The sequence below is a fragment of the Rhinopithecus bieti genome, unplaced genomic scaffold, assembly GCF_001698545.2.
Source record: "Rhinopithecus bieti isolate Rb0 unplaced genomic scaffold, ASM169854v2 scaffold_25394, whole genome shotgun sequence".
NCBI lineage: Eukaryota > Metazoa > Chordata > Mammalia > Primates > Cercopithecidae > Rhinopithecus > Rhinopithecus bieti.
This window is the reverse complement of record NW_016811676.1, coordinates 937,305-959,931: the sequence shown is the minus strand read 5'-3', so window position 1 is coordinate 959,931 and position 22,627 is coordinate 937,305. Positions and strand designations below refer to the sequence as shown.

General features: G+C 42.1%; 1 protein-coding gene across 3 annotated transcripts in view; it reads left to right on the top strand.

The window, feature by feature from the left end:
• VPS26C (VPS26 endosomal protein sorting factor C) overlaps positions 1–22,627 on the top strand; it is a 44,894-nt gene that overhangs the window by 14,056 nt on the left and 8,211 nt on the right. For 2 of the 3 annotated variants that reach the window (XM_017894615.1, XM_017894616.1), the window contains exons 2-5: positions 14,249–14,392; positions 16,284–16,433; positions 21,558–21,638; positions 22,550–22,624. In XM_017894615.1, the coding sequence (XP_017750104.1) occupies positions 14,249–14,392; positions 16,284–16,433; positions 21,558–21,638; positions 22,550–22,624 (450 nt within the window). Of the gene's footprint in view, positions 1–6,656; positions 6,724–14,248; positions 14,393–16,283; positions 16,434–21,557; positions 21,639–22,549; positions 22,625–22,627 lie in introns of those variants that run through there. The other variant, XM_017894618.1, reaches the window with a different exon arrangement.

Here is a 22,627-nt window from a genome sequence, read left to right as displayed (position 1 = left end):
GCTAGACTCATCTCTTGTCCTCTACTGTGAGGTTTGCCTGCATCCTGGCTTGGACTGAACACTGCACTATTGTCATTCATACATGATTTCACTCTGACTGGGATTTCAGTCTAATGGCTCTTTGGGTTGTTCATTATGTAAGTGTGGGCTGACTCTACAGAGCGAATCTTTGGCAGACTGCCTGTGTTCCACGGTCATTACTTAGGCCTATAATTATGCCAACTCCAGGCTCCTTTGTAATTGGAGCCCTCCTAAATGTTTGGTTTATAGTCTGGAGTCTTTAAATGCACTTATGCCAATAGTTCCAAACCAGTGTCAACTTTGTAAACCTACAAGTTTGAATGTTATTTCTTGAACAGTCCTTATCCGAAATGCTTGGCACTAGAGGTGTTTTGGATTTTGGAATTTTTTCAGATTTGGAGTATTTGTAGATACTTAATGGTTGAGCATCCCTAATCCAAAAATCCAGAATCCGAAATGCTCCAGTGAGGGTCTTTGAATGTCATGTCAGCGCCCAGAAAGCTTTGGACTTTGGAACATTGCAGATTTCAGATTTTCAGACTAGGGATGCTCAATCTACATTGAAATCTGAAATCAGGTAGTCTGTATTAACATAATTTGACTAATATGTACTATCTAACTCCTGAACCCACACAACACACCACGATTAGAATTTCATACTCTGCTGCTCAAGACCCTGCATATACTTACATTTATTAATGTTTACTTTTTGTGAATAGTATTTTTCCCTTTCTTCTAAACTTTTATTCGGTGGTTTCAGTTTCTTTTCCAGGCTCTCAAGAAAGTTTCAGAGCTAGAAGTTTCAGATCTTGAAGTTTCACACCACACTATTGGACAGCATGCTTTTTGTCAGCCCATTTTACTTGGTATTGATGCCTGTGTGGATACTATGCCATACTTAGAAGGAACCAGCTATGTTTCACCATGTTGGTTCTGCCCCAGAATGTGATACTAAAGCCCCCAGAGCATGGGCTTCACCTGTTGTATTCCCTGCCATGTCCAAGTGCCTAAAACAGTGTCTGACACAGCAAGCATGCCAAACAATTTGTCAAATGATGGTATTATTTCTCTATGTTGGCAGCACATGTACGTAAGCCATGTAAATTGACGTCTTGTTATTTTGTTATAGTTTCATTGCTAGTGAACTGACTTTTATAGATTTTACTTAAACATTAATCAATTTTAGAATATGACTCAATTGTCCAGAAAGTAATATAAGTATTTCCTTCTATACATGATAATTTCTGTGTTTTTTAGAAACAGGTATAATTGCAAACAGTAGATGACTCTTTTCAGTGTAGAGTTCCTTGAGACTGTAGCCATCCACAATTCAAGATACGGAACAGATCTGACACCCCTCAAATTCCCTCATGTTCCTTTGTAGCCCCTGTTTTCCGTCCCTATAGTTTGCTTTTTCCAGAATGTCACATAAATGGCATAAATATGGTTATGTGTTTTGTAGCCTTTGAATGTGGCTTTATCATTAGCCTAATGCATTTCGTTCGGATTCATCCAAGTTGTGTGTTAATAGTTCATTCGTTTTGATAGCCGAGTTATCTGCCCTTGCATGGGTGTATCACAGTTTGATCATCCATTCATCTGTAGAAGACGTTTGGGTGATTATGAATAAAGCTGCCAGAAGCACTTGTGCATGATTTTTGTGTGAACATAGCTTTCATTTCACTTGGGTTTTAAACTCTAGGAATGGGTTGGCTGAGTGGCATTGTCTTAGTTTTTTTGTTTGTTTGTTTCTGTACGAGGAACTCTGTATTGGCAGCACAGGTACGTAAGCCATGTACTTAAGTAAATACCACATAATATTGGCCATTACTTACCATGTGGAGAACTATCTGGGGATTGTTTATCCTGTTTTTCAAACAAGATGGAAAACAGTTAAATAGTGGAGATGGGGATACCTAACAAATTGAAATCTCTTAAATGTTTCTGATTTCCACTTTCTAATCATAATGGGCCTCTCGGTGCTGCTAAGAAAGGGTAGAGTGTTTCAACAAGCAGTTGTCTCACTCATGTTTTCCCACCCAGCTCAGTAACTTCCTTGGTGTTTTGTTTTCATGTTAGTTAACTGCAAAGTACATTTGGTCCTCATTGGTGAATAAAAAGGCATTTCACTATAGGTGTACCGGATCTTTAGATTAAACGAGATGGAAGAATCTCAGGTGGTTTAGGAGGGAAGGCCTTGTTTAGATATATGCACACGACTGTGGGGAACGAAGATGGGCTGTCACGGTGCATCACACTGCCAGGACCATTTATGAAAAGCATTGCAGAGAGAATGACTGAGGCATTAAGAGGCTTTTACTTCTCTAGCAGTTGTGTTCAAGTCCAAAATAAGAAAGAACCCAAAGAAATGTGACTTCTTAACACAAAATCTTCAGATCTTTTCCTGAGGCGAGACTGTTATGCTCGTGGGTTATCAAAAGTTAAGAGGCTTAGAACTTTGTACATTAAGGTCTAAAGGCTACCAACTCTGAGATTTTATTTAAAAATGGATTCATTATAATAGGTAATCAATTCATAGGGTTCAACATTCATGAATTTCAAGATAGATACCCCCCTGCCTCGCCCACCCTATTCATCAAGCGCTTCTCCTGTGGGGCAACCACAGCTATCAATTTCTTGTGATTCCTTCCAAAGATACTGTATGCATCTACAAGTAAATATGTACAAATGTGCTTTTCTCCCCCTTTTTCACAAATGGTGCGATACACAGCTTTTAAATTAAAAAAAAGAAAAAGAATGTATGGGAGTGAGGGGCATAGACTGGACATGCTGATTCATATGCAATAAGGAGTCAGTTCTTAAGATGAAAGAAGGAAACTAGCCCTGCACCCCCATGTGTACTAATGTAAATGATCTCCACAACATTGTGGAAAGAAAACTCACAATTTTCCTATTGTTGGAATTTAGTTTGTGGACATCTTTTGTTATTTACAAACAGTGTTGCAATGAATAACTATGTTCATAAGTCATCTCACATCTGCACATGTATCTGCCGGGCTCATGTGTTGGTAAAATGTTTTTGGTCTTGCCAAATAGCCAGCATGAGGTTGCAACATTTTAGGTTATCCCCAACAATGCAGAGAAGGCTTGTTGCCTCCCCTCTGGCAACACAATGTAATGACATTTTAAAATCTTTGTTTTAATTGCTATTTATCATATTTTTGTTGAGATTGAGCATATTTTTCTGTGTTTAGGAACAATCTGCATTCCCTTTTCTGTGAGCTCTTTGTTCAGATCATTTGCCCATTATTTTCATTTTCTTTTTTTTTTTCTTTTCTTTTTTTTTTTTTGAGACGGAGTCTCGCTCTGTCTCCCAGGCTGGAGTGCAATGGCCGGATCTCAGCTCACTGCAAGCCCCGCCTCCTGGATTTATGCCATTCTCCTGCCTCAGCCTCCCGAGTAGCTGGGACTACAGGCGCCTGCCACGTCGCCCGGCTAGTTTTTTGTATTTTTTAGTAGAGACGGGGTTTCACCGTGTTAGCCAGGATGGTCTCGATCTCCTGACCTCGTGATCCGCCCGTCTTGGCCTCCCAAAGTGCTGGGATTACAGGCTTGAGCCACCGCGCCCGGCCTTCATTTTTCTTCTGAGTGATTTATCTTTGTCATTGATTTCTTTTTTTTTTTTTTATCTGAGATGGAATCTTGCTCTGTCGCCCAGGCTGGAGTGCAGTGGCGTGATCTCAGCTCACTGCAACATCCGCCTCCCAGGTCCAAGCGATTCTTCTGCCTCAGCCTCCCAAGTAGCTGAGATTACAGGCATGTACCACCACACCTGGCTAATTTTTATATTTTTGGTAGAGATGAGGTTTCACCATCTTGGCCAGGCTGGTCTTGAACTCCTCACCTCCTGATCCAACCACCTCAGCCTCCCAAAGTGCTGGGATTACAGGCGTGAACCACCGTGCCCGACCTTTCATTGATTTCTTTTAGGTGTTCTTAAAATATTAGGGAAATCAACCCTTTGCTAATTTGTTATATTAAGTTGTAGATATTTTACCTAGTATATCATTTATATAGCAATATTGTTCATAGTCATATTTGTAGTCATATTTATTCAGAGTTTTGAGTCATTCATAGAAAGGCCTTTCCCACTTTGATATGATAAAATTATTCTCTATAGTTTTGTCCAAAATTTTATTATTTCAGTTTTACAGTTCAGTATTTGCTACATTTGTCATACACAAAAAGTTTCAGTATGGTCCAACTTAATTTTTTTTTTTTTTTTTTTTAAGACAGAGTCTTACTCTATCACCCAGGCTGGAGTGCAGTCGCGCAATCTCAGCTCGCTGCAACCTCCATCTCCTGGGTTCAAACGATTCTCCTGCCTCAGCTTTCCGAGTAGCTGGGACTATAGGCGTGCACCACCATGCCTGGCTAATTTTTGTATTTTTAGTGGAGACGGTGTTTCACCATGTTGGCCAGGTTGGTCTCGAACTCCTGATCTCAGGTGATCTGCCCACCTTGGCCTCCCAAAGTGTTGGGATTACAGGCATGAGCCACTGCGCCTGGCCCAACTTAATTTTTTTTGGTCGAATTCTCTGGCCAGTTTTCCGATATCACTTATTGAATATTCCCTCTCTTCCCTATGGATTTTAAATGCTACCTTTATCAAATATTAGCTTCCTATACTATCTGGATCTATTTCTGGACTTTCTGTTCCATTGATCTTTCAGCCTGAACATGTGTCCTGTACCACACTTTGTAAATTATAGTAGCATCGTAATACCTCACAGTGCTAGCTTCTCCGACTTTCTTCTTTTCGGATTTATCATTGCATATAAACTTCAGAATCAGCTTGTCTAGTGTATCCCTCCCACTCCCACCATCTCCCCTCAAAAGAAAACAATTGTGGTGGTATTTTCTTTAAGATGAGGTTGCCTTTATAAACCTACTTCTGGGAAAGCAGACTTTTTAAGGGTGTTAAATCTTTCCTACTCAAAGTCCGGCATGGTTTGCCATTTCTTCAGATTTTCTTTTGTGGCTTTCAGGCATGTTTTAAGTTTTGTCATCTGGGAGTTTTAGACATTTCCTGTTAAATTGGCTTATAATATTTTAACTTTTTGTTCCTTTTGAAAATAAGGCCATTTCTTCTATTGTATCTTCTCACTAGTTTTTGGTTTATATGTGATACTTATTGGTTTCTCTATGTTAATTTTGTACCCAGCTGCCATCTTTTCTGAAATTCTCTTCATTTTGATAGTAGTTTTTCAGTGGATTCCCTTGGGTTTCTTTAGGTATACACTCATGTGCAAATAGTGATCATTTTACCTTCTCCCTTTGAATTACTTCTTTCTTTCTCTAGTTTTATTGTATTAACTAGTACTTGCAGAACGTTAATCGAAGGATAGTGAACATCCTTCTTTTATTCCTGACTTAAATGGATGATATCTTGTTTTCTCATTAAGTTTGATGCTGGCTTTTGGGTAAGGTAGATATATTTGGTCGTTTTAAGGAAGTATCCTTCTATTATTTTACTAAGAATTTTATGAGGAATGCATAAATTTTATCAAATGCCTTTTCAGCATCTATGGAGATGACTATATATAATTTTTCTCTTAATAGCTATTAATATGAATTGTACTACTAGTTTTCTCTTTATTAAACTATGCTTATATTACTTGACTAAATTCTACTTGGTTATGTATAGTGTTGCTTTAAGTTGCTACTGGATTGCATTCGCTAATATTTTATTTAGGACCTTTGCACTGGTATTTACAAATGAGAATAGTCTAGTTTTCTCTCTTCTCCTGTCTTTCTCTCTCACTGTCTCTCTGAGTGTGTAGATTTTTGTCTTATTTTGCTGTCATTGTTATGTTTGCTTTTTTTTTTTTTAAGTTCCTTGCTTTCTAATAGTTTTATATTGGAATTTTCTGTTCTTTACACAGGGAAATTCAGGGAATGATCTCCTGTGAAGCTGTCAGGTTTGGGGACCTTATTTAGAACTTTATTTTTTCTATGATGATTGATTTGCTTGGATTTCATGTCTCCCTTGGAGTGATTTTGGATAAATTATATTTTCCCAGAAAAATAATTCACTTAGCTTTTCAAATTTACTTACATATAGTTGAATAAGTTGAGTATTATCTTTTAATTACCTCAATTTTTCTAGTAGTTGCCTGTTAATTCTTACTTTGGATATTTGTGTTTTCTTTTGATTAGATTATTTAATAATTTGCATTTCTTCCCCCTGCCCTGAAGAAAGACCTGTTGGACTTATTAAGGGATCAGTTTGGCCAGTTTTTAAAAGTATATCATGGACATTGAAGAGAACATATGCTCTGTTTTCAGGGTGTAGAGATCTGTGTGTGGAAGTTCATTATACCCTGTTGATATGTAACGCAGGTCTTCTGTATCCTCGTTTCTTTCTGTCTACTCTATTGGTCATGATCTGTAAATTAACATCTCCCACAACGAATTTCTTTTACTCAGTTTCTCCTTAAATCTATTCCCTATAGTTTTTGCTTTACAAATGTTGACACTTTTTGATCCGATAATAATATAATAATACCACATGTCTTTTTCTTGTTTTAGAGACAGGATCTCGCTATGCTGCCCAGGTTGGTCTTGAACTCCTGGGCTCAAACAATCCTCCTGCCTCGGCCTCCCAAAGTGCTAGAATTGCAAGCATGAGCCACCACACCCCGCCTCACAAGTCTTCATTGCGAGTGCGCCTTTAGAATTGTAAAGTACCCTTTGTCTTGTTTAATCCTTCATTCTCTGAATTCAGTATCGTCTGATATTAAGATGACAATCCATGCCTTCTTTCTTTGCCTTTGCTTATCCTTTCTTTTTTATCCTTTCCAAATCCACCCTCCACCCCTGCCATTTTAGGTGCTTCTCTGTCATACAACATAAAATTGAGTTTTGCCTTGTAATATAATATTAATGTCTGTTTTTGAATAGGCATTAATTTGGCTCATTTGTTAATGTGGCATATGTTTGGCATTAGTTCTGTCATTCCTGCTTGGTTGGGGGGGAATGTGTTTTTAAGTAGCTTTTGAAACATCTTTCTCTCTACAGTCTGTCTTGTTTGCTTTATGTTTGTATGATTTTCTGTTGTTCTAACTGTTACCCTTGCAACTTCTTATTGTACCTGAATCTTCACATTTTAGACATTATTTATTAATTTCCTACTGTGAACAATGGTAAATTAGCATATTTCCTCTTTCCTTTCCCTTTCTTCCCTCTACTACCTGATCTTAGTCACTTACAGTATTCGTTGTTGTTTACTTCTGTTAAGTTTATTTGTATGACATTATTTGGTTTATTAATTTTAAATCAGCACTGTCCAGTAGAGCTCTCTGTGATGATGTGAATGTACTTATCTGCTCTGTCCCTTATGATGGCCACTGGCCATAGTGTGGCTATTAAACACTTGAAATGAAAGGACCTGAATTTTAACTATTAATGTAAGTTTAAGTTTCCATAGTCACATATGGCTCACGGCTACCATACTGAAAAGTGTAGACCAGGTGCGACTGACTCACACCTGTAATCCCAGCACTTTGGAAGGCCATGTCAGGATTGCTTGAGCCCAAGAGTTCAAGACTAGCCTGGGCAACATGGCAAAACCCCATCTCTACAAAAAATACAAAAATTAGCTGGGTGTGGTGGTGTGTGCCTGTAGTCCCAGCCATTCAGGAGGCTGAGGCAGGAGGATCAGTGGAGCCTGGGAGGTGGAGGTTGCAGTGAGCTATGATCACACTACTGCACTCCAGCCTGGTCGACAATAAGACCCTGTCTTTAAAAAAAAAAAAAAAAAGTATGGAAGTATGGTTTGAATAATACATTTTTAAATCCCAACTGTCAAAAATGGGGAAGCCATGTACATTTTACTACTTCCTAGATTCTAGTTCTCTTAGTCTCCCAACTAGTGTCAGTTACATTCTACATTGTCAGGACTTATATTTTGCATTCTCTTCTTTCATTATAATCATCACATATCTCAGTCTTCTTCTTACAATTAAATGGAGTTAATCCTCACAGTTGCTGCTTTTGACATAGTTTTTCTAGCCATCTTGTGGATAGCTATAGTTTACTATTTAGTACATTCCTCAAGAAAGACTTTTATATGGTATTGTTTGGTATATGTGTTTTTTTAGTTTGGTTGGATTTTTTTTATTTTTGCACATTTAAAACTTTCAGTTACATTGGAATGACAGATTAGGTGAGTATAAATTCTAGGGTCACACTTCATTTCCTTGAGCATTGTTGTATCATTCTACTTGCGTTTTGAATTCCATTTTGCTATGGAGAAATATGGTTTCTTTTCCTCTTATGAGTGACTTGATCTTTTTTCCTGACTCCTAAAGGATATATTTTTTTAATAAGAACACTTTTGCTACAGAGTATTTTCATCGAGTGCTCCTAATTCCTTTGCCCTTGAGTGTTTTTTTAATTATCACAGTAAATATTTGTTCTGCTTCGTTGTTTCAGTTTTCTTATTTGGAACTTAATTAGGCACAGATGTGTGCTTGTCACCCATCTCCAATTTTATCTCTGTCTTTGTGGTTCTTTTTGAATTCTTTCTTAAATTTTCATTTAATTTATTTGGATTTTGTCATTTCTGCCCTGCGTATATCCTTAGACCCTTTTAACTTTATATTCTATGGTGGTTTGATTTTTTCCTTCCCCTTCTGAGTTTTCCTCTATTTTTATCTCTCCCGTTTGCCTCACTGTTTCCTCCCTGAGCTCTTATAGCTCTGTTTTGTGTTCATCCTTTATAGAAGCAACTGTCTCTTTGGACTTTAAAAATTCATGGTGAAATGCACATTCACCATTTTCATCTGCTTGATGGTATGGATTTTTTTTCTGGTGAATGATCGTTTATTCATTTAGTAAGTGTTCTTTGAATGCATACTGTTGCCAGTCACTCTGCCCTGGTGGAGTTTATGTTCAGGGGCAGGAGACAGACAATAAATAAAATAGGGAGGCACTTTTGTCGTATTTTGGAAGGTGTGTCACAGAGTGCAGTCAGGGAGGAGGGATAATGAGTGCTAGGGAGGGAGTAGTACAGTTTTAAATGTGGGCTCATGGAACCGAGCCCTGCAGGTATCTGAGAAGAACAAGGAGGTGGAGCAAGGAGCATGGGCAGGTGCCTAAGGCTGGAATGTGCAGGCCTCTGAAAGGAGTGGCAAGGGGGCGAGGGCAGGAGTGAGGGAGCAGAGGGCCCCACATGAGGGCTGTCAGGTAAGGAGAGGGTGGGTCCCACTTTGTAGGCCACTGTGGCTCTTACTGTGTGCGTGAGACAGCGAGCTGCTTAAAAATCTAAGTAGAATAGTGACCTGATCTGGCTTTCGTATTCATCTGCCGCTGGTATTTCTCTCCTTCCTCACTTCCCCTCCTTCCTTTCCCTTCCCACTCTCATGTTTTAATCCATTAGATGTCATGTGCTCCTCTGCTGGTTCCTTTTAACCTCTCCTTGCAGGAGATGAATTTATTCCTAGAACAGGCTGGTTGGATTGTTCTAATAGCCAGAGGATTTACGTGTGAGTTTCTTTCATCTTTACTTTGCGTGAACCCATGCAGTAACCAGCTGCAGGGCGTTTGCACCTTGCAGAGGGGCTCGTTGTCTCCACGGCTGCAGAGACCGACTGCTTCCAGCATGGGGCGGGTTGACAGGATGCCTCTCTGGGTGTGGTCTCAGCTGTTCCCAGGTGTACCCTCACTTTCCAGAAGAAGCACATTTGCAGAGCCGGGGGCCTTGTTTCCGTTTTTCATCACATGTCCCCCTGCTCAGTCTTCACTTCTTTTAACAGCTCTTTTCACCTATTTCATGGTATTTAGCTGTCTCCTTGCTTTGCCGAAAATGCAGTTGGTGGTTTTGGTTCTTGTTCTTTGGGTGATTTCCAGGAAGCCAAGAGGGGATCGCTGACTTGATGCCACCATTTTCAAATCCAGAGTCCCAATTATGGTTTTGGCATTTTATTCCAGAAAACAAATAAGAAAAAGAGTTGTATAGTTTGGTAGTGGCCTTTTACATTTAGAGAATACAAGGTTAGGCTGGGCATGGTGGCTCACACCTGTAATCCCAGCACTTTGGGAGGCTGAGACGGGTGGATCACTTGAGGTCAGGAGTTTGAGACCAGCCTGGCCAACATTGGTGAAACCCTACTAACAATACAAAAAATTAGCGGGGCGTGGTGGTGCACGCCTGTAGTCCCAGCCACTCGGGAGGCTGAGGCAGGAGAATTGCTTGAACCCAGGAGGCAGAGGTTGCAGTGAGCCCAGATGGTGCCACTGCACTCCAGCCTGGGTGACAGAGTGAATGAGGAGAAAAAGAGAATACAAAGTTAGAAACTGTGGTTGCTTTTGCCCCCCTTTAAACAAACTTGCCAGTGGTTTCTGCTGTGAGAGCCAGCAGAGCTGAGACGAGCAAGGATGGCCAGGAGCCTTTGGAATGCTTGTTCCCAGGTTGGTCTTTGGGCTGAGGTTGAAGATGGGCAGCTTCAGGGCTCTCTCCAGATTTAGCTCCTCCAGGGCAGGGACTTGGCCCCCTCGAAGCAGACTCTGAGTGGTGTGGTTCTTGGCTGCATCGCTTCTGTCCACCTAAAACAAAGAGGCTGAGGCACAAAGTATAATAAAGAGCTGACGTGAACAAAAGAGAGGACAGCTGCGCAGAAGATACGGACTCAGTGACCTTGGATATGAACTCCATTCACCTGTGTTACAAGTAGGTTGTTAAGGCAAAGAAAGGGGGACAGGGAGTGGGGTGATAAAAGTTGTTTGTCAGGAATTCTCATTGGCTTACATAAATGACATCGATGGGCGATTGGCTCTCCATTGTTAAGCTCTAGGGTGCGGGATCTAGTCTCGGATGTGGTGTGATTGAGGTAATTTATAGCTTAGCTGCTGGGGGCAAAAGCAGGTAGTTTCCAGAGATGAGTACAACCCAGAGAAGGGGAGGACGGGACTACCGTCTCATTTCAGTGTCTCTGGGCTAGATAACGTAAAAGTATTCACATTCCTCAAAGGAAAGCTCTTTTCTTTTCTCACCCTGAAGAGGGGTCCACTCTTCCTAATGCGGGTGGGTCCCAGCGTCTGTGCTGGCTTCTGTGATGAGCACGGACACCACACGGGGCTGCCCCTCTTCCTTCTCCCACTTGACAACATGGCCTTTCCCAGGCCAGGCACCTCCTTGATGATGAGACAAAAGCTACGGCTCTTCTCCCAAAACGGTAGCACCCTGCGCACGATTTCAGTGTAACTTTCTGGGTTTATTGCCAGTCTGTGAATGGTCCCTCTTTGTAGTCATGCTCCCAGTTGAAGGCCTCTGCTTGTGATGTTGGACGAGGTATTAGTACTATCTGGAGCCATGAATCTTATGTCTTCCTGGTGAAAGTCTAGACAAAAATCTGAGGGAGAAGTTCTTGGTGAGATCTCGGGTTTTCCTTAATGTCTGTTATTCTGGTGTATCCTGTCTTCCTCTGCCAGGATGAATCCGGCATTGTGTAGACAGATCTTGCCTCTCTGTTAAACGGTCTTCTGTTTCTAAATCCCTTGGCTCCTCGGCCTCAGGTGGCTAATTCCCTATCCTTCTTTCATTGGTAGGAGTTGAATAAACCTGTATATTGTAAGAATATCTAATTTATCTACAAACGTTAATTTTGTATTTTCTGTACTATATTGTGTCTCACTGAAAGAATGATGAAAGAATCCTTTGAGTCATAAAATATTTACTCTGCTTACTTCCGAGGTATGTCACTACTTTTTTCTTCCTGTGCTGCAGGGATTAAGGAAGAAAACGGCTTTACTGATGTCATAGTTAGAATATGCCAATCAGTGAGACCCAGAGATCTGTTCCCGTGAGATTGACGGAAAGTGTTATGATTACATAGGAACGGAAGCATCCTCGAGTGCTACTGTGTTGTTTAATTGATAAAGCTCACAAATTATGTTGTCTCATTTATTTGTGGGACATATTTGTCAAGTAAATTTTTAAAAATATACTAGTGGATTGAAATTTATTTTTCTCTTTTTGAGACAGGGTCTCACTCTGTTACTCAGGCTGGAGTGCAGTGGCTCAGTCATGGCTCACTGTAGCCTTCACCTCCCAGGCCCAAGTGATCGTCCCGCCCTCAGCCTCCTCAGCACACCACCAGGCCTGGCTCATTTAAAAAATTTTTTTATTTGTACAGGAGTCCCACTATGCCGCGCAGGCTGGTCTCGAACTCCTGGGCTCAAGTGATCCTCCTGCCTTAGCCTCCCAAAGTGCTGGATTACAGGCATGAACCACCTTACCTGGCCTAAATTTTTAATATTAAATTTCCATTTGAATCTGGGCTATACAAAAAATTAATAGAATTAATGTTAATTAAACTTAGAATTTAAGTTACTTCACAGGAATTTTTGTTTAAGTCTGCTTAGGAATTTTTTAGGAGCAGTAAATTAAACATTAAACATTAACATTGAAACAAACAGTCATCTCCATTTTAAGCAGAATTCAAAGAGAACTCATTTTATTCTTAAGATTGCTTAAAATGGAGATGATTGTGTTTGTTTTCATTAGACTTCAAGGCTTTGGGTTGGGGAGTGGAACCAAAAACAAAATAGCACGTTTAAGGGACATAGAACATTTCTTGCTTCCAAAATTCAAGTTAAAGAAAGAACTTGGTAAAAATTTTTCACTGGATAACTACAAGAAATAAGAGATAAGCAGATTTAGGCCAGGCACGGTCATTCATGCCTGTAATCCCAGCACTCTGGGAGGCTGAGGCGGGCAGATCACGAGGTCAGGAGATCGAGACCACAGTGAAACCCTGTCTCTACTAAAAATACAAAAAATTAGCCGGGCGTGGTGGCGGGCACCTGTAGTCCCAGCTACTCGGGAGGCTGAGGTAGGAGAATGGCGCACACCCGGGAGGCAGAGCTTGCAGTGAGCCGAGATCGCGCCACTGCACTCCAGCCTGGGCGACAGAGCAAGACTCCGTCTCAAAAAAAAAAAAAGATAAGCAGATTTAAACACCAGTAGGACAGATGTTTTTTAATGGTTTGATCTGCAGGCCAATTTTATTTTTACTGTTGATTTTTGAGATAGGGTCTTGCTCTGTCACCCAGGCTGGAATGCAGTAGCGTAGTCACAGCTCACTGCAGGCTCAACCCCCCAGGCTCAAGCAATTCTCCCACCTCAGCCTCCCCAGTAGCTGGGACCACAGGCGGGTACCACCACACTCAGCTAATTTTTTTTATTATTTGTAGAGATGGAGTCTCGCTATATTACCCAGGCTGGTCTCAAACTCCTGGGCTCAAGCAACCTGTCCACATTGGCCTCTGAAAGTGCCGGGACTGCAGGCGTGAGCCACCACGCCCAGCCTGAGATGTGTTATTCTGTGTGGATTGTGGATTCAGCCTTTCTGTTCTGGTTGATGCTATTTCATCATCTCAACTTCCTCTTCCACTCAAGCCCCTGTAACAAATTGAGACTGTCCAGTTCTATGGTGACAGGAAGAAACTGCTCTCCAATAGCGAATGTAGTTACTATCCGTAATCTATTACTCAGTAATTACCTTCAGATAAATGCAGAGATGATCTGCTGTGAAGTCTTTCAATGATGTGTGAACCAAGGGAATCGAGGCACTGATGCCTCCCGGTGTGAGCAGGAACTACAAGGACAGGGCAGTCCTTCCGGAAGGTGGCATGCTGCTGCCTCATGGATGACACGAATAACCTCTAATCTCGCCCACAGTAGGCATTTCTGGGCAGAAAGGATACCAGGCTAACCATTGTGTTCAGTTACTCATGCATTTGCAGATGTGCTGTCATTTTAGTCAGTGCTACTGAGAAAGAGCCTAATGAACAGGGTTTTATGTTCTTGTGTTCCTTTTGAAGGGACAGCATCCATGCCCATGCGTGATATCGCTGGGAACTTACCATTTGCCCTGGCCCTTCTCTTTGCACTCTTGAACTCAGACATCTGTTGAGATTCCCCAACCAGAAATGAAGACATGTCTGAAAGGCAGTGATGGGATGAGATTTCTCATCCCCACACTCTGGTGCTCCCCGTCAGGTGTGTCCAGGCTGCCATGTCATTATCAGTGGGCACCTGGCCCCTACCAGGGCCTGGGCCTTCTCCACCCTCGTATCCAGGTGTCTCAGTGAATGTCTGGATCTGTAAACAAATTGATTGTGAAGGAGACTTACTTTTGCTAATAAACAAGGTGAATGAAGGAAGCATGCTAATTTGATTGGTGGCTATCTTTTCTCTCAGGAAGTGCTCTCCGGCGTGGTGGTCATATCGAGTAAGGATTCAGTCCAACATCAGGGAGTGTCTTTGACCATGGAAGGAACTGTAAACCTCCAGCTCAGTGCCAAAAGTGTGGGTGTGTTTGAAGCTTTTTATAATTCTGTTAAGGTAAGAAAGAATGCTTAGATTGCAAGTTTTTAGTTTAATATTGAAATGTTGGGGTGGGCGCAGTGGCTCAGGGCCAGGTGCAGTGGCTCAGGCCTGTAATCCCAGTAATTTGGGAGGCCAAGGCGGGAGGATTGCTTGAGCCCAGTCTGAGAGTAGTCTGGGCAACATAGCAAGACCCCATCTCTCTAAAAACTTTAAAAATTAGCTGGGTGTGGTGGTGTGTGCCTGTAGTCCCAGCTACTCAGGAGGCTGAGGCGGGAGAATCCCTTGAGCCCAGGAGTTCAAGGCTGCAGTGAGCTATGATCACAGCACTCTACTCCAGCCTCAGCAATGGAGCAACACACCATGTCTCTTAAAAAAGACGTGTTTATGGTGGGTTTCACTTGCTGTGTGCCTTTATTGTTATCTGTTGTTGTTTTGCAAGGGATGGTGGTAGTTATACTTCTGATATTTACTTAACAACCTGCAAAAATGGAGATACTTTGTTTCTGAGTATATCCTGTTATTGAAAGTCTGCTTATATTCCCATTTGATAAATAGGATTAGGAGAACTATAAATGTATTAATTTCAGCCATTAAAAAGATCACAGCCAGGCATGGTGGCTCATGCCTGTAATCCCAGCACTTTGGAAGGCCAAGGCAGACAGATCACCTGAGGTCAGGAGTTCAAGAGCAGCCTGGCTAACATGGTGAAATACCGTTTCTACTAAAAATACAAAAAATTTGCCAGGCATGGTGGCGTGTGCCTGTAATCCTAGCTACTTGGGAGGCTGACGCAGGAGAATCGCTTGAACCCAGGAGGCGGAGGTTGCAGTGAGCTGAGATGGCACCATTGCACTCCAGCTGGGGCAATCGGAGAGAAACTCCATCTCCAAAAAAAAAAAAAAAAAAAAAAAAACAACCTTTTTTGGGAAGCTTGCCCTGGGGCTTACGTTACATGCCTTCCAAAATCAAAACTGTTCTTTTATTAGCTGTGTCTATGCTACTGTTGATTGGACACTAAGGTAAGATGAAAATAGAGTAAGTAACTGTTCTTTTTGTCATTTAGGGTAGAGTTTTGTGTTCCAGAATGTAATCTCTTTCTCTATTCTTATAGTTTCCTTTTCCTGAAGGACATGTTAACTCTAAATTTTGCGGGGAGAAGAGTGAAGATAGAGAAAGGTGCATTCACAGTGTTCAGATTTAGGGGCTTCCTGTGTTTTCTACAATTTTATTTTAATCCATTAGTACTTAAGAGATTCACTTCCTAAGTCATGGGTCTTCTCAGAGCCATGTTAAACTATAAATACTTAAAAAGCATGAATACCTGCCTTGAAGGCAGGTTCCAAATATTAGTACCCTCCTGCTTCTCCTTGGAGGCCCAGCTGAGGAGGTCTGTGCAGGCCTCAGGGCTGGAGGAAAGGCCTGCTCTCCCCAAGCGGCTGCAGCAGGAAGGCTCCGAGGAAGCTGGTGGGCTGTCAGGAGCAGAGGCAGTGCTGCCCGGAAGAGCCCGGGGCTGGGTGAGGGGGAGCCGTGGGTTCACAGGTCAGCCCTGTTAGCCAGGCAGCCTCACTGTGCTGGGTCTGCTTCTTGATCCTGAAGATCGGGGTTGTTAAAACAGTTAAATGAGATACCTGGGGAGGAGAGAGGGATGTATCAGTTCAGTTCCCATGTGTATCAAGCACCTGTGCGTCTCGTGTTGTAAATCAATCATTATTGTGCCAGAGTCTTAAAAAACAGAGCCAAGTCACTGTTCATCTCCAGACCCAGCACAGAGCTGCCCAAGACAGCAGGATGGTAGCCTCCAGCGGGTCAGGGTGCTGTGTCTTTCAGAAGGTTATTAGTAGACACTGTAATTGGAAAGGACATCTCCAAGGGCATGCTGATGGACTGAACTGATTTTTGTTTACAGCCTATCCAGATTATCAACAGCACCATAGAAATGGTGAAGCCAGGGAAGTTTCCCAGCGGCAAAACAGAAATCCCGTTTGAATTTCCTCTGCACGCGAAGGGTAACAAAGTTCTGTATGAGACGTATCATGGCGTGTTTGTCAACATTCAGGTGAGAGCTTCCTAGTCCCACGCGCCTGACTTCACAAGTTTTCTTCTGAAAAACGGTGTGGCCTTTCTTTCACTCAACATTAGTCGATGGGCCCAAGAATTTAATACTGTGTTTATTCCCGAGACCGCTCATGTGTATTCTACGTTAATTTCTCATTTTTCTCTGATAAATACATTTTATGTATGGCCGTTATTTTTGATGGGAGCCTCAAAGCACTCATGCTCTAACTTCTTTTTCCTCTGTTTCTTTTGGGCTCTTTTCAGGCCACATTGACATTGTAAGGGATGCTTTTATTGTCTGGTAACAGATATGCCCCAACTTCTTTCTGACACTAGCATTAACTTGTCTATTCTATACTTGTAAGTATCTCTTTGTTTAACACCCAAAGGCTACTACTTTGACATAGGCTGATATTCTTGATTGAACAAACCTTGTCAATGAGAGGAAGTGGGTTCATGACTTCCTGTCTACCTCTGCTGGTTAAGGGCGTCTTTCACAGTCTGCTATTGTTGTCTGAGGAGCAGTGTGGCGTCCACGCGGGGTGAGAGAGCCTTTCCTTTATTCGGCAGAAAGAAAGATACTTTTGTGATAGCAGCCTTGCAGCACTTCTCTTGCTGGATGAGACAAAACTCTTCAGTCTTATATGCAGCAGGGATGAAAGTCAGGAATTTTTTTTGATTTATTAAGTTTTGGTCAATAATTTGGCCTTAGTAGATACATTCTCCTGCTGAAAATAATAGAACCTTTAAAATAAAGGCCGGGCGCGGTGGCTCAAGCCTGTAATCCCAGCACTTTGGGAGGCCGAGACGGGTGGATCACGAGGTCAGGAGATCAAGACCATCCTGGCTAACCTGGTGAAACCCCATCTCTACTAAAAAATACAAAAAACTAGCCAGGCGAGGTGGCGGGTGCCTGTAGTCCCAGCTACTCAGGAGGCTGAGGCAGGAGAATGGCGTGAACCCGGGAGGCGGAGCTTGCAGTGAGCGGAGATCCGGCCACTGCACTCCAGCCTGGGCGACAGAGCGAGACTCCATCTCAAAAAAAAAAAATAATAAAAAATAAAAAATAAAAAAAAAAAAGCACCTCAAACCCCTGTGAATGTTTAAAGATTCATCTGTATGTGAGTTTTATGAATTGCCTAAGATACCTGTCCAGAAGAAACACATGTAGTGTGATGTACATCTTTCCGTGAAGAAAAAAAGTGTTCCTAGTCCTTTATTGTTAGCACCAAAGGCTTTGGACAACCCCAGGGAAGCAACAGTGATGACTGAGTAGTACCTGGATTCAGAGGAAGCTGCTGACGTAGCCATACAAATGCCAATTGCTGGCGTGTGGGCGGGAGTCTTCTGATCAGCTTTCTAGGTTGGGACTCTTTCCACCATGAAAGAAACTGAATGAAAATGCCTTTCTGGCAATACTGAAGATATCTTGAACATTTCATTTTGAAAATTATTTTTGTTATCTACCCAGAATCAGTATCGACTTGCTTTATCTGCACGATAGTTCTTTAATGTGGTTTATTTAAAAATACAAGAATATGTTCATTAGAAACTGGAATAAGATCACGTTTTCAGTGACCATATTTGTTAACTCCTGCGTTTAGCAAGACTTACCGAAAGCAGATGAATTTGTTTAAAGTCAAATTGGAGACCCCATCCTTTTCCACATGTTGCCAAGACAGATGTTCAGATACACGTAGAAAACATGTGCTGGCCAGGCACAGTAGCTCACGCTTGTCATCCCAGCACTTTGGGAGGCCACGGCAGGAGGACTGCTTGAACTCAGGAGTTCAAGACCAGCCTAGGCAACAAAGCAAGATCTCGTCTCTACAAAACAAAACAAAACAAAAAACTTGTGTGCTTGTGTTCCTGCAGAGCTGTGTGTAAATTGGAGGCTACTTAAAATATATAGGAGAGTTAACAGGTGGTCAGTTCCTTAGTAAAGGGAATAATTGCCCCTACCCTCATCTTTTCATCATCAGATTTTACCATTTGAGGGTTAACCTCAGAGTACTACAATTTGGAATTCAGTACCTCCCCAACTATCTCACAGATTTCTAACAATGAAGAGATTTCTTAGCTTAACCTCTGATTTCCATGAGCTTATCACACTTATCGTCATTCAGCACTTAATAGTATTTTACCATCTTTGTTCACCTGTATTTTTTTCTAAATCATTTTAAAGTTAGTTTCAGACTCTTGATACTTCATCTCAAAATACCTTATTGCGCATCTCCAAAAACTAAGGACGTTCATCTCTGTAATTACAGTTAACGTTTGTACACCTATCGGAATTTGTAAAAATTCTCAAGTATTGATTAATTCTTGATTCATATTGAAATTTGTCTTTGCTTCTTTTGAGAAAATAAACTTAAGAAAAACTAAGATTATGATTTTTTAAAATTTGTCTTCATCCAGTCATTCATTCATGCCATTATTTGGCAGGTCTTTTTCTTACAGTTTTATAGTAGAGCAGGTGCCGCCCAGAAAGGGCAGCGGCTTCTGTGGTCACACGGGCCAGCCTCAGCCTGCGGGTCCAGACCAGCACTCCTCGGCCCCCACTGCGTACTGCGCTTACTCTAAAGGTTAGCATAGGCACATTTCTTTGGATAGAAACTTCTGTTGCTAAACCCTAATATCATCTTTCTTAAATTATATGCCAAGAAAGTTTTCATTTATAAATTAAATTGTGTCGTAACAATGTAAAATGGTAAAAATCATAAAGCAGAATAAAGGATTTAAAAGATAGACATGCTTGGTGCAGTGGCGTGCACCTGTAAACCCAGCCACTTGGGAGACTGAGGTGGGAAAATCACTGGAGCCCAGAAGTTCAAGTCCAGTCTCGGCAGCATAGCAATACCTCATCTCTTAAGAAAAAAAATTTTCAATTGAAAAAAAAAATATATATATATATATATATATATGCACATATATACACACACACACACACACACATATATGTATATGTATAAAACGCAAGTGTTACATTCCTGACTTCCAGAGGCTTGCTTTGCTTGTCATTTTTTAGATCAAGGGCTTGACATTCTTCTCAGTCACGTTGCGTTCATTTTTGTCTTTGTTATTGGATACTTCATACAATCATCAGTCTTCCGGAGTTGTCCTTTGTGCAACTACTACTTTTTTTTACAATAATTTAAATTGTAGGCAAGTTTTATTAGGCTTGTTCTACTCTTGTAACTGTGCTAGCAAGAGTTTATACTATAACATAAAATATGTCTGCTGAAATTGTATATTCAGCACTAGAGATCCTAGTCAAAGTTAAAAATTCCTTTTATAGGGGTCTACTTTAAAACTGTGGACAGGGCTGGGCACAGTGGCTCACGCTTGTAATCCCAGCAGTTTGGGAGGCCAAGGTGGGCAGATCACCTCAGGTCAGGAGTTCAAGACCAGCCTGGCCAACATGGTGAAACCCCGTCTCTACTAAAAATACAAAAATTAGGCCAGGCGCGGTGGCTCACACCTGTAATCCCAGCACTTTGGGAGGCCAAGGCATGTGGATCACCTGAGGTCAGGAGTTCAAGACCAGCCTGACCAACATGGTGAAACCCCGTCTCTACTAAAATACAAAAATTAGCTGGGCATGGTGATGGGTGCCTGTAATCTCAGCTACTCAGGACACTGAGACAGGAGAATTGCTTGAACTCGGGAGGTGGAGGTTGCAGTGAAACGAGATCACTCCACCACACTTAAGCCTGGGCGACAGAGTGAGACTCCATCTTAAAAAGATAATATATATGTTGTATATATATTCTATATAAAGATCCTTGCAGACAAGGGATGATTCTTTTAAACAATGTTTTACTCTCCCAGTAGTACCTTAAATATATGGTAACTTCTTATTTCATGTGGACAGGTTTTTCATACAAATATAGCTTCTTGGAAGATTCAGTTATGCATAGAGTCCCAGTTATGAAAATTATTTTTGGCATAATTCTAAAGTTTTTCCTGGATGATTAAAACCACAGCTAACTTTATTAAACGTGGATTATGTGATTTTTTTTTAAGACTGGCATTACAACAGTGATCTTGCTGTAGAATCACATTTTTAAACATTTTCTCAGCTCACGGACAGGGATTGGAAGCAACAGTCCCCATTCAAAGCCTGCTCAATCCAGCTCTGCAGTGGGGCTCCCCTTGGGGGAATAGAGCCCACCTTGCAGTAGGCACCTTGGTAGCAACCAGCTCAGAAAACGAACCTAGGGACAGCAGAGAAATGGAACGTGGCTCTGCCACATTAAAAAAGCAAGGGTGCAAGCGCGATGCTACATTTTTCTCCAACCCACTTTTTCTTTGAGGTGCAGGCTACATCTGAGTGTTGGCAGGTGGAGAGAGAACTCAGAGATGTTTCAGTAAATAAGATTAGCCATGCGTTGACCCTGTGGAAGTTGGTTGATGGATGAGTGGGTTACTGCATATTCAGTAAACTAGAAGCTCCCTGAGGACCAGGTGTGACCTTGAGCTTGGCTCTGGTGCCCAGGGCAGTGCTCTGCACTCAGAGTGGGTGCCCAGCAAGGAAGGGTTGTGACATGCTGGGTACTATCCCAGGGTTGCAGTCCTTACTGCATGGATTTTCTAATCCCACTGACAAAGTAGCTGCTACATTCCAGGCGTTGCTGTCTGCCAGCCCTGTGCTAAGTGCTTGTCACACATGATCTCACTGGAGTCTCGCTGCAGGTGGGTATTGAGAGCCCATTCTACAGAAGGGAAGCCGAAGCTCAGACTAGTTGTGTATCTGTCTGGGCTTGCACAATAAGGTAGACAATGGGATCTGGTCCAGCCTCTGCTCCTCAGCACCCTGCCCTTTCTGTCCCGCCAGCCTGCTCCTGCTACGGGTGGGACCGTGCACCTGTTTGCCAGTGGGTCCAACTGCAGGACGGCTGTGCAAACAGATTGAACAATAACCTTAAAGTGGTTCGTTTTAAAAATAGAAATGCCTTTATTTTGAACATTATCCTATTATGTATTATGTATGTTAATTTTCTATAAGACACTGTTTGTACAACATTTCTCTAAAATATGTTGACTGACTTGTCTCTTTGAATATAATTCCGAGATGAAAGCAGATCCCACTAAAATGACCTTTTTCCTCCAACTCTCCCTTTAGTACACACTGCGCTGCGACATGAGGCGGTCTCTGTTGGCCAAGGACTTGACAAAGACCTGTGAATTTATCGTTCATTCCGCTGTAAGCTTCACTCGGGGACTCTGGTGCTTGATGATAGGAATCTCCTGGGGGGGTCTAAGATTTTACCCTATTTACAAGCTAATAATTTAGCCTCTTACTGTTTCATGGGTGCTGGCAGAAGACAAGAGACTCCTGGGTCAGAGGCAGTCAGTGGCATGAGCATCACACGTGCATCATTGTCCTTGGCCCGGAGTCCCCCAGCTGAGGCCGCGGGCCAGAGGGACTCCACATCAGCACATCGGGCAGGACCCTTCCTCCCCGGCTCTCTGGGTGGTAGAGTGGCCCTTTACATCCCAGCCCCTGGATAAAAGATGCCAGGCAGGCTCTCATGAAGCTCGGCTGTATCGATAGATTCTGAAATTATGTAACGTGGAGGTGATCACTGTTAACTGCTGTTTTGGTAACATTTATAATTATTTTATAGGTATGATTCTTCAGGTAGACAGCTCTATAGCTCAGAGGCTAATAGCAACCCGATGCTCAGCCTCCCAGCTCTACCACTGAGCTGAGCAGGTCACTGAGCCCTCTGCCCCACTTTCCTCGTCTGTGAAGTGGGACCATCTGGGAGGTGTGAAGAGCCCTTTGGAGGGCCACTGTGCTGAGAGGTTTCAAATAAGTACTTGCCAATAACACTGCTCTGTTCCTTAGATCTGATTTTAAAATTCCAAATCTGAAAGGCACGTTGGAGATTAAGACATCCCTCCCCTCATTTTACAGATGGGGAAACTGAGTTTCAGCGAGATGGGGAAATTTGACAGAACTGTGTTCGGGACCCAGGCATGCTCCTCTTAGTCCCCCGTGCTTCCTGCATCGCCAGGCTGCCGTTGGTTCATTTTGGAAAGGGACAAGCTGTTTGGCCTGCAGAACTCTTGGCCTTCACCTACTGATTTCGGTTTCACCTCTCATTTTAGCCTCAGAAGGGGAAATTTACTCCCAGTCCCGTGGACTTCACAATTACACCTGAAACCTTACAGAACGTCAAAGAGGTA